The 16,598-nt window shown below is 39.8% G+C and overlaps 1 protein-coding gene across 3 annotated transcripts; it reads right to left on the minus strand.

The window, feature by feature from the left end:
* Positions 1-4,272: 4,272 nt before the first annotated feature.
* CCDC126 (coiled-coil domain containing 126) lies at positions 4,273-15,078 on the minus strand. 3 transcript variants are annotated; one of them, XM_045008151.1, is made up of 4 exons: positions 14,989-15,078; positions 8,385-8,525; positions 7,370-7,765; positions 4,273-4,868 (listed from the first exon to the last, which is right to left on the minus strand). In XM_045008151.1, the coding sequence occupies exons 3-4, from the start codon at positions 7,605-7,607 to the stop codon at positions 4,684-4,686; spliced, it is 423 nt and encodes a 140-aa protein (XP_044864086.1). In that variant the 5' UTR covers positions 7,608-7,765; positions 8,385-8,525; positions 14,989-15,078; the 3' UTR covers positions 4,273-4,683. The 3 variants fall into 3 exon arrangements, with proteins under 3 accessions (XP_044864086.1, XP_044864087.1, XP_044864088.1); XM_045008152.1 differs by having other exon boundaries at positions 14,940-15,004; XM_045008153.1 differs by lacking the exon at positions 14,989-15,078 and adding an exon at positions 12,785-12,923.
* Positions 15,079-16,598: the final 1,520 nt, after the last annotated feature.

Below are 16,598 nucleotides of genomic sequence, written 5' to 3' on the forward strand. Positions count from 1 at the left end.
CCAACACTGTAGAATTTAATTTCAGAAAGGGGGACTACACAAAAATGAGGAAGTTAGTTAAACAGAAATTAAAAGGTACAGCACCAAAAGTAAAATCCCTGCACGCTGCATGCAAACTTTTTAAAGATACCATAATAGAGGTTCAACTTAAATGTATACCCCCAAATTAAAAAACATAGTAAGAGAACCAAAAAAGAGTCACCGTGGCTAAACAAAGTAAAAGAAGCAGTGAGAGGCAAAAAGGCATCCTTCAAAAAGTGAAAGTTAAATCCTAGTGAGGAAAATCAAAAGGAGCATAAACTCTAGCAAATGAAATGTAAAAATATAATTAGGAAGGCCAAAAAAGAATTTGAAGAACAGCTAGCCAAAGACTCAAAGTAATAGCAAAAAAAACTTTAAGTACATCAGAAGCACGAAGCCTGCTAAACTACTAGTGGGGCCACTGAATGATTAAGATGATAAAGGAGCACTCAAGGAGGCTACGGTCATTGTGGAGAAACTAAATGAATTCTTTGCATCACTCTTCACGGCTGAGGATGTGAGGGAGATTCCCAAACCTGAACCATTCTTTTTAGGTGACAAATCTGAGGAACTGTCTCAGATTGAGCTGTCATTAGAGGAGGTTTTGGAACAAATTGATAAACTAAACAATAATAAGTTACCAGGACCAGATGGTATTCACCCAAGAATTCTGAAAGAAGTCAAATGTGAAATTGCAGGACTACTAACTGTCATCTGTACCAAAGGACTGGAGGATAGCTAAGGTGACGCCAATTTTTAAAAAGGGCTCCAGAGGTGATCCTGGTAATTACAGGCCAGTAAGCCTGACTTTTCACCACTGGGCAAACTAGTTGAAACTATAGTAAAGAACAAAATTGTCAAATACATAGATGAACATAATTTGTTGAGGAATAGTCAGCATGGTTTTTGTAAAGGGAAATCATGTCTCACCAATTTAATAGAATTATTTGAGGGGGTCAACAAGCATGTGGCCAAGGGGGATCCAGTGGATATAGTGTATTTAGATTTTCAGAAAGCCTTTGACAAAGTCCCTCACCAAAGTAAGCTGTCATGGGATAAGAGGGGATGTTCTCTCATGGATTGATAACTGCTTAAAAGATAGGTAACAAAGGGTAGAAATAAATGGTCAGTTTTCAGAATGAAGAGAGGTAAATAGTGGTGTCCCCCAGGGGTCGATACTGGGCCCAGTCCTATTTAACATATTAATAAATGATCTGGAAAAAGGGGTAAACAGTGAGGTGGAAAATTCACAGATTATACAAAACTACTCAAGATAGTTAAGTCCCAGGCAGACTGTGAAGAGCTACAAAAGGATCTCTCAAAACTGGGTGACTGGGCAACAAAATGGCAGATGAAATTCAATGTTGATAAATGCAAAGGAATGCACATTGGAAAACATAATCCCAACTATACATTGTGGCAAATTCAGGCCAATTGGCTGCCTGGAGAGGGGTAACAATTAGCCCGGAAGGCTTAGCCAGCAAAATAAAGTTCAGCTGGGGCAGGGGTTAGGAAGAACCTAATCAGGTTCAGCTGGCCCCAGTTGCTAGAGCCCTTTTTAAACCCTCCCTGACAAGGAAGCTGGGGGGGGGGGGAGGAGGATGAGAGAAGCAGGGCAGCTGCCAGCAAGGAGGGACAGCTGAACTCTGAGACTCGCTGCAGGACGGAGGGCATTCTTCCCAGGGGGGGAAAAGAAACTAGAGCTAGGGGGCTGGCTGAGAAGGAATCAGCCCGGCCTTGTGAGATTGAGAAGGGTTTTTTTTCCCTTGTGCCCTAGCCTGTGCCTCTGAGGCTGGGATGGACTGAGCTAACAAACAGAGGGGCAGGTATTTTGCCACAACATATAGAATGATGTGGTCTAAATTAGCTGTTACCACTCAAGAAAGAGATCTTGGAGTCATTGTGGATAGTTCTCTGAAAACATCCACTCAATGTGCAGTGGCAGTCAAAAAAGCGAACAGAATGTTGGGTATCATTAAGAAAGGGATAGATAATAAAAGACAGAAAATATCACATTGCCTCTATTTAAATCCCTGGCATGCCCATATCTTGAATACTGCGTGCAGATGTGGTTGCCCCACCTCAAAAAAAAGATACATTGGAATTGGAAAAGGTTCAGAAAAGGGCAACACAAATGATTAGGGGTATGGAGCGGCCTCCGTATGAGGAGAGATTAATAAGATTGGGACTTTTCAGGTTTGAAAAGAGACAACTAAGATATGATAGAGGTCTATAAAATCATGATTGGTGTGGAGAAAGTAAATAAGGAAGTGTTCTTTACTCCTTTTCATAACAGAAGAATGAGGGGCCACCAAATGAAATTAATAGGCAACAGGTTAAAACTAACAAAGGAAGTATTTTTTCACACAACACAGTCAACCTGTGGAACTCCTTGCCAGAGGATGTAGTGAAGGCCAAAACTATAACAGAGTTAAAAAACAACTAGATAAATTCCTGGAGGATAGGTCCATCAATGGCTATTAGCCAGGATGGGCAGGGATGGTGTCCCTAGCCTCTGTTTGCCAGAAGCTGGGAATGGGTGACGTGATGGATCACTTGATGGTTACCTGTTCTGTTCATTCCCTCTGGAGCACCTGGCATTGGCCACTGTCAGAAGACAAGATACTGGGCTAGATGGACCTTTGGTCTGACCCAGTATGGCCGTTCTTATGTTCTAAGAGATCCATCTACCTACTTTTGAAACTTTCACCACTCCTTGACAATTTTGACACTCCTTGACAGTAGTCCTTGACAATTTTCTTTTGGACTTCATGCTCTTCAAGAGGAGCAATCAATCAAAAGTTTATATATGCATTACTAAATATTACTAAAACTTGCCTGGTGAAATCAACCAGTATCCAGAAAAATAGTGTGCCTTCAGATTAGTCAGAGATTTTTCAAATGCATCAACAGGAGTTACGTGTCTAGCTGTTTTCTATGCCTTTGAAAGCTTCTCCACTCCAAAACTATTGCACAGTCATATTTTCTTCTCTCCCCTCCAAACTAGGCAAAGTTTTTGAGAAATATTGGGGTTCCAAAACCAAGTGAATTATACTCTTCTACTTATATAGCCTATGAGATAAATAGCAGACTTTATGATTAGTGATAAATTACAAAGATCAATAGTTTAAAGTCTCAAGGTACATGGAGAGTACGTGTAGAAAATAGGAAAGGGCGAATCATTTAATTAAAAAAAAACTTTCACAAATACAAATTTTATTTTCTTTCTTCCTGGAAAAAAAAAGTTTACACTCAATATGTCAAACACAAAATAAGAAAAAGTTGGACACTAACTCAAGTTTTATTTATATATTCTACTTTCCTCTAGACCAGTCCAGACTATCATCAGGGAGAAAAGCAGAAAACCTTGAGACCATATGTCATCCAGCACTTCTGGTCTTATTCCATTTTTTAAAATAAAATATTAAAAAGCTATTACACAGCATATTTCAAGCAAATATTACTGAACATAATTCTAAAAAAAAACAAAACCCAAAAAACACAACCACCACTTAATATAGTTTTAAAAAACATAGGGCTGAATGGCACTTTCATTTTAGCATTTATGATGCAGAAAGCACATTTTGGAAAATAGTGCACCCTCACTGCAATTTTCATTGCTGTAAGGATAACGTGGCTATAAGGCAATGTAACCTTAGCTTCCACCTACGTCCCTCATAAAACACCATTAGCACATGCATCTCTTTAGTATATATGCCAAGATGCACTGCTTCCCTTCAACTTAATTTACCTACTCCCTCCTGTTTAAAAAAGTAACTTAAGGAGATGATGTGCTATATTTGTCACACGCTACAAGATACTAAAATATTAAAAAGAAACAGCAATGAATAAAGATATTCACATCTGAAAACTGACTTCCATCTCTTAAATAACTTATCTGAAGTTACAAAATACACACACAAATATCTTTCTATGAAATAGCTATGCATGATATCAGAGATTGTTTTGCCTTTGATAATCTAACTGATCTATTTGTGGAGCAAAGATATCTGGACAGTGTTGCTACCTAAGATTTTCATTATAATTGATTTTTTTTAATATACAATAAATTCTCTCTAGCTATTCTAGCAGGTAGTGCAAATAAAGACATTCTTTGGGTTGCAATTTTTAAAACATTATCTCAATGTTGTTATCTTCAACATATCACTAGCAAATTAATAAGTAACAAAATACTGTACTGTAAATAATACACATCTTCTAACATTACATTATCCTTAGTTACCTGTTTAAAACAGATCACACAAAAAATGATTAAGCTATATAATCAATCTATCCAAAAAGATATGTTAAATTTTTATTTAAATAAATATATTTTAGAAGTGAATATATATTTTTCCATTTCAGTTTAACTTCAAACATTACAAAGTATCACCCATTTGGCATACTACATCAGCCAAGTTACCAGAATATCTTTAAATACGATATTGTACAGCACTGCTTTAACAGAACTGTCTGAAAGCAACAAATTAATCCTTTGAGAACCTTATGTACAGAAGTTGGGACTGCATGTACCCAGCACATTCTATAGCAGAACAGTGTACGATATGTTAGTGTCAACTATTGCTTTGCCTACCCAGAGGTAAAAAGCTTTTCTTGAATCAAATTGAATCTATGATAAAGTAGCATAAGGTGTCTTGTATGTTATCTAATATTGCTTGCTGCATTTACACGTTTACTTGTAGTTACTGGCACCAGATTACCACTGGTTCCATTGGTGGTATTTGTTGCTGAGCCATTCACAACAATGTAGTCAACTTTGTTTTCCAATTTCACCAGACGTTGTAAGATGTCATCCAGAAGAACAGCAATTGTTCTTTTGAGATCAGCTGAAGAAGACAAAACAAAGAAAGTAGCATTGAATACTGTTCATTTATATTATCAGCAGTGTGAGAGAAATTTGGGGATTTGGACATCTAATTTATATCTTCAAAAGTTGCTTTTCTTTTTTCCTGGATTTGTTTGGAGAGGACAGAGAAAAGGAAGAGTGCGTTTTAATTATCCTACATATGGATTCTAGAGGTCATATAGTTAAAGTACTATTTCTTATTTTTTGCATACTAGAAGATACTACCACAGTAGCAAGCTGAGAATTGGCCCATTGAATCAGAATATAAAATAACATTAGTCTCCCCTTCTCCCCCATTTTTTTTTAAAAGATAAGTGACTATTTAAGGGTAATAGTTTGGACTTTAACCCTCAGCAGCAGTAGACTGGAAATAAATTTAACCTGTATAACAGCTTCTGGCACTGGGCAGCATTAGAAAGCACTTATGTTTTTCCACCCTAAGGCTGGTCTACACGGGGGGGGGGGAGGGGGGAGAATCGATCTAAGAGATGCAACTTCAGCTACGTGAATAGCGGAGCTGAAGTCGAAGTATCTCAGATCGATTTACCTTGGGTCCTCATGGTGAAGGATCGACATCCGCAGCTCCCCCATCGACTTTGCTACCGCCGTTCGCGCTGGCGGAGTTCCGGAGTCAACAGGGAGCACGTTCGGGGATCGATATATCGCATCTAGATGAGATGCGATATATCGATCCCCGAGAAATCGATCGCTACCCGCCAAAAAGGCGGGTAGTCTGCACGTACCCTTAGATAAGACAGATCTTAATTATTTCCTTCTACAGTTCCTTTCCAATTATTCTACAAGTTCAGAACTTGCTGTCTGCCACAAGGACAAGGTAAAGCATTATTGTAATACACAGTGTAATTCTTAAAGCAGAAAAAAGGATACAGTTTCTTTCCTATGTTAAAATTATTGGATGTAAAAGATTTAGACTTAAATTGATGTAAAAAAGATTCATAAGGAGCCTATCTATATATCAAGAAAGAGAAAGCAGGGTGGAAGAAGACCCTACTGATATTATAAAAACAGTTAATCTAGGTGTGGAATGGAAGAACACCAGTAGGCAAGACTACTAAACAAACAATGCAGTAATCAACATTAATTCAACAAAAATCTCAACACTTTGCTGTATGTATTCTTTCAGAATTAATTAGTTCATTTCTTCACAATCTGAGAGCCATCTGGCCTGACCAAATTATTTGACTTAGTTTTGCAAAATTCTTCATTATTTGGATTTATCTTATTCTCTCAAACCAAACCTCTGATGGTGAGTCTGCATCAGTGAACAAACTAATGAATTTTATTGTTCTAAATATGTTTCAAATAAATTCCTTTGCACAGAACCAAGGAATATAGATCCAGTTATAGATGTACTTCACCCCCCTTTAAGGGTCTTGTTGAGTTAAAGATTTTGACACCCTAAAATATTGGACCTGACCTACACACTGAAAGAGAGATTTACCCTCAACTAGAATTCCTTCTAAGAAGGGGCAGTAAGTATAGTAATGAGTCTCTCTGTATGTAAAATCCTAATTTAGCTCTTTCTCTGTAAACTAATTTGTCTATATTACATATGTTAGCACAGAAGTTTTTGTTTTGCATGCCTGCCTGTATTCTGTCAATGAGTTTATTTTATCTAGTTCTCAGAAATTTAAGTGTGAATGAAACACTGGAGAATAGTGTAGGAAATTTAAGTAGATTGTATTTGTCAAATGGCAGGTTAGAACAACTAGACAAATCATAAGACTGGAGTTGCAGAGTTTAAAGTGTTATGTTTTTGAAGTGAGAAATTTTCAATGTTTACATTAAACAGATCTCAATAACTAAATCACACACAGATCTCTCTTGCATTCTAGATGAGCATGGGCTATAGACATATAGCAGGTGCACAGGTAACAGGGCACAGTGGTGTCAAGTCAGAGGGGAATATGGTGATGCAAACACAATGGAGGCTCAAGATTTGGAGCACTCTACTGCCTTCTGCTAAATACATAATCATGCCCCCACCTTTCCAATTTTACCATCATGATTGCTTCTCATTGTTTGTTAATAGTGGAAGAGAAGAAAATTAAAGGAAAAAAAGATATAAAAGCAATAAAAAGGTAGAAATAACACACAAAGTAACAGTGTTTGGGTAGTGAAGTGTTTTAATTTTACATTTAATTCCTACATTATGAATCTACTACTTCATGTTACTGTGGAGAAAACCCCCCAGAGCTCTATTTGCAATTGGTGGAGAAACAAGGCAACCTAATATTGATGCTGACAGTCAAATTACTATAATACATACAACTATGTTTAAAGAACAAGTGTTAGGGCTTAATTTTAAGGCATAACTTCTATGAACGAGCAAACACACAGTCAGTACATAAAAAAAATATTTTGAAGAGTTCCATGTACCATTTAAAATAAGATTTAAATGTTGTACCAAAGGCAGTTTAGAACAAAAAGGTTTGTGTAGCCAGGTTTATTTAATCTTACCATATCCTGCCATTGAGGCTCCATTACCACCATTCATTATGTTCTTATTTTCTTCTGCCAGGGCTTTCACATATCTTTTACTTAAGTCTAGTATCTGTTCACGCAATTCAGCGCTGCTTTGGTGCCTTGGATGCTGAAAAGTATAGCGCAGCAACATCAAGCCCCAAATGAATCCAAACACCAGCAACAACAAACTCAGTTTCTGGGACATGTGTTTTCTTGAAAATGTTAAAAACATTTCTGATGAAGGCAACAGATGAGTCTCGATTTCAAGAAAAATAATTCAATTTGAAGTTGTCATGGTATTTACATATTAGTCAAAAGCAAGATCTTCACAAAGTAACAAATCTTCTGGATGGACCATCTTAAACACATTTTCTCCATGTCACTTGATTCCTAAATTTGAAGTATTACAAGATTAGTCAAAATGCTCATTCACCAGGAAAAGGAACAAAAAAACAGTTTTCAAGGTCAGTAATACTGGATATTCTAGAAATTCTTTGTGGATTCATATCTGTGAAGAAACATACCTGTCCACCTCACCTACCTCTACAGCTTTCTCTCTTAGCTTTTTTGCATCAAGTCAAGGCTTCAATACCACCATCATTGCTTCAGTTTTAAATTACTGTAATTGTAATTAACTTTTTAAAGTGCATTTGGGTTCAATTTCAAGAACCAAGTGTCATCTAACAGAAACCTGTAAAAAACTCGTCCCTTTAGAAACTATTCCATTTGTAAGCAATATTTTTTGGACTGTTGTTTATAATGCCATATTTTCACACAAAAAAAGTCCTTGCAAATTCATCTGCAGCTGCTGCTTATTCCCCACTGAAAGTCACAAGGTTATGGTGAAACTCAAACATGAAATTTATTTAGACTAAGTTTCTTGGGCAAGGGCCTCATTTGCTTTTGTACAGCATCAAACACATTGTCAGTGTCTTAATAAAAAATAATGAAGTTACACCTCCTTATAGCACTTTGGCTAATAATTATCCATTAGTTATATAATCCTTACCGTAGCAACCAATTTTGATGCCACTACAGATTAGGACTTCAGGTGGGAAGTGATCAGCAGGAACATATCAGTACTTATAAACCAAATATCCAGCTTCTGAGGGTATGGAGTAGTACCAGCCATACATCTTCAAAGAGAGCTCTGCATGTCAAGCAAAGTTTATTCAAATAAAGTTCTGCATATTATGTTAAGACCAACATTTTCAAGGAGGAGCCTCCAGTTGAGCAGTGCCTAATTGTAAATAACTATGTCTGAAAACCCAAAATTACTAAAATAACGATTGGAACTGGATACCGTGGCTTAACATACATATAAACACAAATTTCACATACATAAAGTCACTTCTGTTTGAAAGGCAGGCAAAGATTTCTTCTTTTAAGCAGCTACTTTGCTTTTTAAAATCCTTGTTTACAATCTTACTAAGGATTTGGCCTCTACAGTATCCTGTGGCAATGACTTCCACGGCTCAATAATGTGTGAAAAAAATATTTCCTTCCGTAAGTTTTGCATCTTCCATCTTTTAATTTCATTAAAACATCCCCTTGTTTTGTGTCATGACAAGGAGTACAGAAACTCTGGATCTACCTTTGACATATTTTTATCATATCCCCTCTTACTTGTCTCCTTTCTAAGGTAAACAAACCCAATCTTTTCAGTCTCTCTTTAAATGAGTTTTTCCTCATGCCTCTAATCATGTGTAATCCTTCTCTGGACCTCTTCCAATTCTGCAATATCCCATTTGAGATTAGGTAACCAATATTGCACATAATATTCTAGGTGAGGCTTCAGTATCGTATTTTTGTATAATAGCATTGTATAATATTTCGTATAATGGCATCGTATTTTCCATATTATTTTCCATCCTGTTCCTTGGGCATCCTAACATCTTGGCTTTCTGGACCATAGCTGCACATTGAGTCAAGGTCTTCATTGGGCTGCCCAGAGCAATGTCCGAGTACCTTTCTTGAGTTAACAAAGTTAATTTAGAGTCCTCTAAAGTGTACAAGTAGTTAAAATTTCTCTTTCGAATGTGTTTTACTTCTGACACAGCATACTGACCCAACAGAAGATTTTTTTTTTTTTAATCATACAGTAGGCATTAAAGACAGTGCTTTCGGTTCCTCTGGGACTATCCTTGCTAGCTTGACTAGGTGAACTAGTCAATTTATCTTAGTAAAGCCAGGATCACATTAAAAAGTAGCTAAATATGGGGACCATGGTGGTTTGAGTGACAAAGTATTTTATTGTTCATAACACATGCAAGGCTCAGGAATATAATAAAGATAAAGCCCACCCCCTTCCCCCTGACCATAAGGGCAAAACAGATTGTTTCAATGGCAAAACATTTGAAAACTTATGATTTGGCACTATTTTAGACTTAAGTTAATAACCACATCTTACATTTACAAAGCAGTATTAAATTGCAAAAGATCCCAAAGTCCTTCATAAATATTATGTATGAGAATACATATGAGGGGGAGGAATAGCTCAGTGGTTTGAGCATTGGCCCACTAAACCCAGGGTTGTGAGCTCAGTCCTTGAGGGGGCCATTTAGGGATCTGGGGCAAAAAAAAATGTTGGGGATTGGCCCTGCTTTGAGCAGGAGGTTGGACTAGATGACCGCCTAAGGTCCCTTCCAACCCTAATATTTTATATTCTAATCAATTCCTCTACACTTGGATGGAATGTAGCAGCTGTTTAACAGTGAACAGTCCTAAGGCAAAAGTTTAGAAGAGGAAATGAAAAGATACAGCCTACACCACACTGTTAGATTTCACCCACATCTGAACAGGGTTGTCCAGGCTAACTTACACAACGCTGAACATATTTTAGCAGTCAGTTTAGACCAAGGTTAATTTTGTTCAGCATCACCAGCTAACTATTAAACCCCAAGAAGCACTGATAAATTCTATTGTAAACCCTCTGCTGACTATCTCCAGCACCCATTAGTCTTCAGATATTGTAGACCAGGCCTATAGCAATTACAGTAGACAACATACAATGACTCAAGTTTATAACTTAGACAGGATACAAGGATTAACACCCCTAAATCTTGTAAAAAGTGTTATGGGATGTTAATATGTGTTCATGACCTCAGTATCTCTCTTCAGTGAAAGATGTCACTTCTAATAGCAGAGTGACCTTTAATACCTTACTGAATCATTTGATCAGAATTGGCTCAGAAGGAAGACCACAGTCTCCCATTGAATCACCAACAAGTTAGACGATAGGATGAGTTTTCTTTGAGGAAAGGGAACACAAGGGCCCAACAATAAGAGTGCAGTTTAAATGCACTTATCTATTAAGGTTTTGGGGAATATCCCTGTTTACTAGACCAGAGAACTCAGAAACCATTGCATAATTCTCAGGAGCTGTAAAATAACTGCAAATAAATTATTAACAAATTAGACATGAATACACAATGCAAGAAATAAGAAGGCACAAGGCCAATGGGCTGTGTACACAGGGGAATCACATCCTGAGGGTCAAAATGGGACAAGAGTAGTTGTAATTTTCCACATTCCACCTACAAACCAAAATCCACACGCTCACGATGAGAAACCACTCCAAGTGGATTGCGCTCATCTTCATATTGTTCCTCGTTTCTTCTATACTTTACTCAGAAATGAAGTAGAAACTAGGGCTGTCGATTAATCGCAGTTAACTCAAAAAAATTAAATCATATTGTTAATAGAATACCAATTGAAATTTATTAAATATGTTGGATGTTGTATGTATAAATATCTCCTGTCTGTGTGTTCCATTCTATGCATCCGAAGAAGTGAGCTTTAGCTCACGAAAGCTCATGCTAAAATAAATTTGTTAGTCTTTAAGGTGCCACAAGTACTCCTGTTTTTTTTCTACACACAGAATACAAAGTGTACAGTGCTCACTTTATATTATTTTTTATTAAAAATATTTGCACTGTAAAAATAATAAACAAAAGAAATAGTATTTTTCAATTCACCTAATACAAGTACTGTAGTGCAATCTCCTTATCATGAAAGTGTAACTTACAAATGCAGATTTTTTTGTTACATAACTGCATTCAGAAACAAAACAATGTAAAACTTTAGAGCCTACACCTCCACTCAGTCCTACTTCAGCCAATCACTCAGACAAACAAGTTTGGTTACAATTTGCAGGAGATAATGCTGCCTGCTTCTTGTTTACAATGTCACCTGAAAGTGAGAACAGGCATTCGCATGGCACTGTTGTAGCTGGCATCGCAAGATATTTACATGCCAGATGCGCTAAAGATTCATATGTGCCTTCATGCTTCAACCACCATTCCAAAGGACATATGTCCGTGCTGATGACGGGTTCTGCTCGATAACAATCCAAAGCAGAACAGACTGATGCATGTTCACTTTCATCATCTGAGTCAGGTGTTCTATTTTTTAGTGGTTCAGGTTCTGTCGTTTCCGCATCGGAGTGTTGCTCTTTTAAGGCTTTTGAAAGCATGCTCCACACCTCATCCCTCTCAGATTTTGGACAGCACTTCAGATTCTTAAACCTTGAGTCGAGTGCTGTAGCTATTTTTAGAAATCTCACATTGGTACCTTCTTTGAGTTTTGTCAGATATGCTGTGAAAGTGTTTTTAAAATGAACATGTACTGGGTCATCATCTGAGACTGCTATAACATGAAATATATGGCAGAATGTGGGTAAAACAGAACAGGAGACATACACTTCTCCCCCAAGGAGTTCAGTCACAAATTTAATTAACACTTTTTTTTAACGAGCATCATCAATATGGAAGCATGTCCTATGGAATGGTGGCTGAAGCATGAAAGGGCATACATATGTTTAGCATATCTGGCACGTAAATACCTTGCAACATCGGCTACAAAAGTGCCATATGAATGCCTGTTCTCACTTTCAGGTGACGTAAATAAAAAGCAGGCAGCAGTATCTCCTGTAAATTTAATCAAACTTGTTTCTCTGAGTGTTTGGCTAAAGTAGGACTGAGTGGATGTGTACGCTCTAAAGTTTTACTTTTTTTTTTTTAATGCAGTTATTGTTTTGTACATAATTCTACATTTGTAAGTTCAACTTTCATGATAAAGAGATTGCACTACAGTACTTGTATTAGGTGAATTGAAAAATACTATTTCTTTTGTTATTTTTACAGTGCAAATATTTTTAATAATAATATAAAGTGAGCTCTGTACATTTTGTATTCTGTGTTGTAATCAAAATCAATATATTTTAAAATATAGAAAACATCCAGAAATATTTAAATAAATGATATTCTATTATTGTTTAATAGCACAGTCAATCACATGATTAATTTTTTTAATCGCTTGACAGCCCTCGTAGTAACAAAAGTGATATTTAAATCATCATATTTTAGCTGCAGAAGTAATACTACACAGAGATTAACTGCAGCAACTCACCTCTCAGAACTGTGTACTAAAATTTCATCAGTTTACAATCTGTTCCCATTCTAAAGGAGGTGTTACATTTGCCAACACCAAAGTGCCTTATTTTTCATACTGTAACCTGGATTATGGAGCAAAGATTGGAGCCACTAAAAAAAAGCATCAGATTACTAAATTGCTGCAAACTGGCATAAGTAGACCCCAGGTCATTATCACAGAACAGAGAGAAAATCCTTCTTTATGTCACACTGGAAAATTATATTCCATTTAGTTATCTGTATCTTTCCAGTAATGAGGTATACAAAAAGTAGTTTAGAGAAGATTAGCAAGGTTGATTAAGAAGTTGGAGCGAATGATTTATAGAGAAAGTTTAATAAATGTAAAAATATATAGCTTGGAAAAACAGGAGACATGATGATAATCTATAAATATCTGAAAGGTTAAACTCCAAGGAAAGAAAAATGTTATTTAAAGGATGTATAAGGTATTGCCACTAGAAGTAACTGAATTATATAAGTGAAAGTTAACGTACAATAAAGACAGACAGATGACAGTGTGGTATAGTAGGCTGTGGAATAGCATACTAAGCAGTAACAGAAGACTCATTGCTTTGATTTTCTGGTAAGTTAGATTGGGTCCTTACAGTACAGCAAACACATTAGTTTTTCAGAGTCACAGCAGCCATAGTACAGTTCTCAAAGTTTAGGAGTTATACGGGGGTAAAAACTGTGATTCTATAGCAAATGCAGAAGGAAACAACACAAAAGTATTTTTAAGGAAGCACTAATCTATGTGTCCTGAGTAAATTCTAGAATTGGGTAGTAAGACAAGACAACTATTTGATGCATCATTCCCTCAATACATCCCTTGTTCTCCGCAAAACAATTCAATATAAACAATCGTTTATATAACTTATTATGTTTGGACATAGCCACAGAAGAGTAATAGCACTTCCTTACCTCACAGAGGTGGTGTGAGGATAAATACATTTAAAGATTGTGACATTCTCAGGTACTATGATAACAGGGGCTCTATATATACCTAAAATTGATAATCATCAGATCTTGTGGCCCCTAAGAGGACAACTTAGGAAAGTATACATTATTAACAGTGCACAACGCATAGTAAAATGCTGACTCACACCAGGACAACTGAGGGTCAATGCAGCACAGATGTGCAACGGGGTGATCCATGCTAGAATAAGGCTGAGTCAAGGCAGCTAGCTCCCATGGAACACTGCACAGAGGCCCTGCTAAGAGAGGTTTGCAACAACCCCCTTACAAGCACACGGGGAACATTACATTGGTATTAACAACAGGGATTTGAGGGGGGGGGAAAGGGATTGCTCCTGCCATCAGAATCCAAGTGCTCATACAGTCCAGTACCAGGAACTGCTGCAACAGGACAAATCAGAACAAAAGCAGATCATTGCATGTACAGCAGCAAAGAATCCTGTGGCACCTTATAGACTAACAGACGTTTTGCAGCATGAGCTTTCGTGGGTGAATACCCACTTCTTCGGATGCAAGTAGTGGAAATTTCCAGGGGCAGGTATATATATGCAAGCAAGAAGCAAGCTAGAGATAACGAGGTTAGTTCAATCAGGGAGGATGAGGCCCTGTTCTAGCAGTAGAGGTGTGAAAACCATCTGCATGTACAGATGGGCTGGGCAGGAACAGGGAGGGGAGGAAGGAGAAGAGAAGAGAGCATGATCTGGACCAGGGAGACATCTATAGAGAAGAATCAAAATAAGATGCTGAGGAGGTAATAACCTCACTTTACTCAACAACTGCGACCACCCCCAACACCTAGAATAACAAACCCCATCCCACACGCATTCTCAAACTCACACGCATACCTGTCCCAGTTCACAGCACTCACACCATTCCCTAATCCCTATCTCAGACCTCCCTGCAATCCCCTAAGCCCCCGCATCGCATCGCATCGCATCATGTCCCCAATTCCCAGCACAGCGCAGTCCTGCTCTCACCTCTCGATCCTGTCCCGCTGTAGCACTCGCAGACACCCCGGGGAACGGGGCCCGCCCCGCTGCGCCCCATCCCGGCCCCCTCTCAAACACCCCCCAGGGGAACGGGGCCGGCCCTGTCCCCCCACGCCCGGAGCCGCCCTTCCCCCCCTCAGGCCCCCCGGGGCACGGGGCCGCCCCTACCAACAAAGGCCCGGGCTCCCCGGCGGCGGCTCTCTCGCCTCTTCCCTACCTGGCTGACAGGCGCGACACCGGCTCCCCAACCCGCTTCCGCGCATCCCACAGCCCCGCCCCCCGAGCCCTTCCACCCCAACGAATGCCGGGAAACGGATCCCGCGGCCTCCGCCGAGCGCATGCGCGATCCCGATTCTCTTCTGCGCGCGAGCCAGAGGAGGGCGCGGGCCGAAGTGTCCGTTCCTTGCTGCAGGGCGCGCGCGTGGGTTGGTTCTCGGATCGCTCCTGTCGTCGCAGCACAGGAGCCGCCTCCGCAGCGTTTGCTGGGTCTCCGTGCGCTTCTGCCATCTGTGGTTGTGTGTGCACAGGCCAGGGTGCGTTTGTTCTGTGCCGCTCAGGAGGTGCCAAGCAGCCAGCCCGGCTCGGCCGCGTGTCTAGATAGCAGCCTCGCCCAGCGTGGCGCCTTAGCTTTCATATTGAAAACAACGTGCCTGACCTGCAGGGGCGTGACGAGCACGTCCCCACTGATTCTTGAGCGGGGGTTAACCTGAAACATTAGCTCAGCAGAGTTAAACTCCCCCATGTCCTGTTAGCGGATCCGGGGCGGCTCTGGCCATAAGAAATACAGCTTATAGGAAACTCCGGGGGGTTGTTCCGGTGTTGGCTGGGGGTGCTGTGTGGCATGGCATGGGCCTGCCCCCGAGGGGATGGGGCATGCTGGCAGCACAGAGCCAGGTGGGCCACTGTGCATTTGGCAACTGCCCATTTGTAAATAGTGCCCTTGCCATGCCATGCCCCATTGCCTCTGGCTAGCCCCTCGCTCTGGGGACTAATGTCCCTGTGCCATGCTCCATTGCCTCCATGGGGGCCCACAAATATGTTTGGCACCGAGCCCACAAAAGCTTGATCCGGCCCTGCTGGCAGGAGTCCAGCCAAGTGCAGCATGCAGTTCATTGTGAAAGCAGCATATCTGTGGGGTAGCACCAGGTCTAGTGTTGGCCTCCTTAGGCTGGTACTACTGCCGCAGTTCTTTTGCTTTCATGTGGCACTGCTGCTGATCCCTGTTGTAGTCCTTTGCCTGCATCCCTTGTGCGATCTGGTGGTAGATGGCCCTGTTACTACAGCTGGTCCATAGCTGATAGCTGTGCTGGCACAGCCTCTTCTCCCCACAAGCCCAGGAGAGCCAATACTTCCTGTCTATTCCAGGCAGGAGCATGACTAGTGCAGGGCGCCACCATGGTCATTTGGGAAGCTGCACACAACAAGGGTGAACTGCTAGATATGAGCAAGGTGGGCAAATAGGAAAAGGCATTTCAAAAATACATGGGGAGGCTTGAGGGGCAGAGTTCTGGTCTCTGTGACCCTTGGGCAGTGGAGTGTAAAATTGTGACGTAGTAGTTACTGTTGCAGGGAATGGGGCATTGTGTGACAACTGCTATAGGACTGTTAGGATTGATAGAGGTCACACGCTGTCAACAGTCGCACTTCATTGACTTCAGTAAGTCGACCATGGCTCCACACCATTTCAGGGAGGCGGTTTTACTGCATTGCTGTAATGGGCCACTATGTCGGCTAGAGACAAATTTCATTGTAGACACACATGCAAATAAGTTGACGCAAGGCAACTTACATTAGCCTAACTTAGTACTGTAGACTAGGCCTAACCAT

This window comes from Mauremys mutica, chromosome 2 (assembly GCF_020497125.1).
Source record: "Mauremys mutica isolate MM-2020 ecotype Southern chromosome 2, ASM2049712v1, whole genome shotgun sequence".
Lineage (NCBI taxonomy): Eukaryota > Metazoa > Chordata > Testudines > Geoemydidae > Mauremys > Mauremys mutica.

Excerpts from the sequence above, each read along its gene's own strand:
- CCDC126 (XM_045008151.1), bottom strand. The coding sequence starts at position 7,607 with ATGTTTTTAACATTTTCAAGAAAACACATGTCCCAGAAACTGAGTTTG. Across the intron at positions 4,869-7,369 it reads AGCCTCAATGGCAGGATATG|CTGATCTCAAAAGAACAATT; the intron begins GTAAGATTAAAT and ends TGTCTTCTTCAG.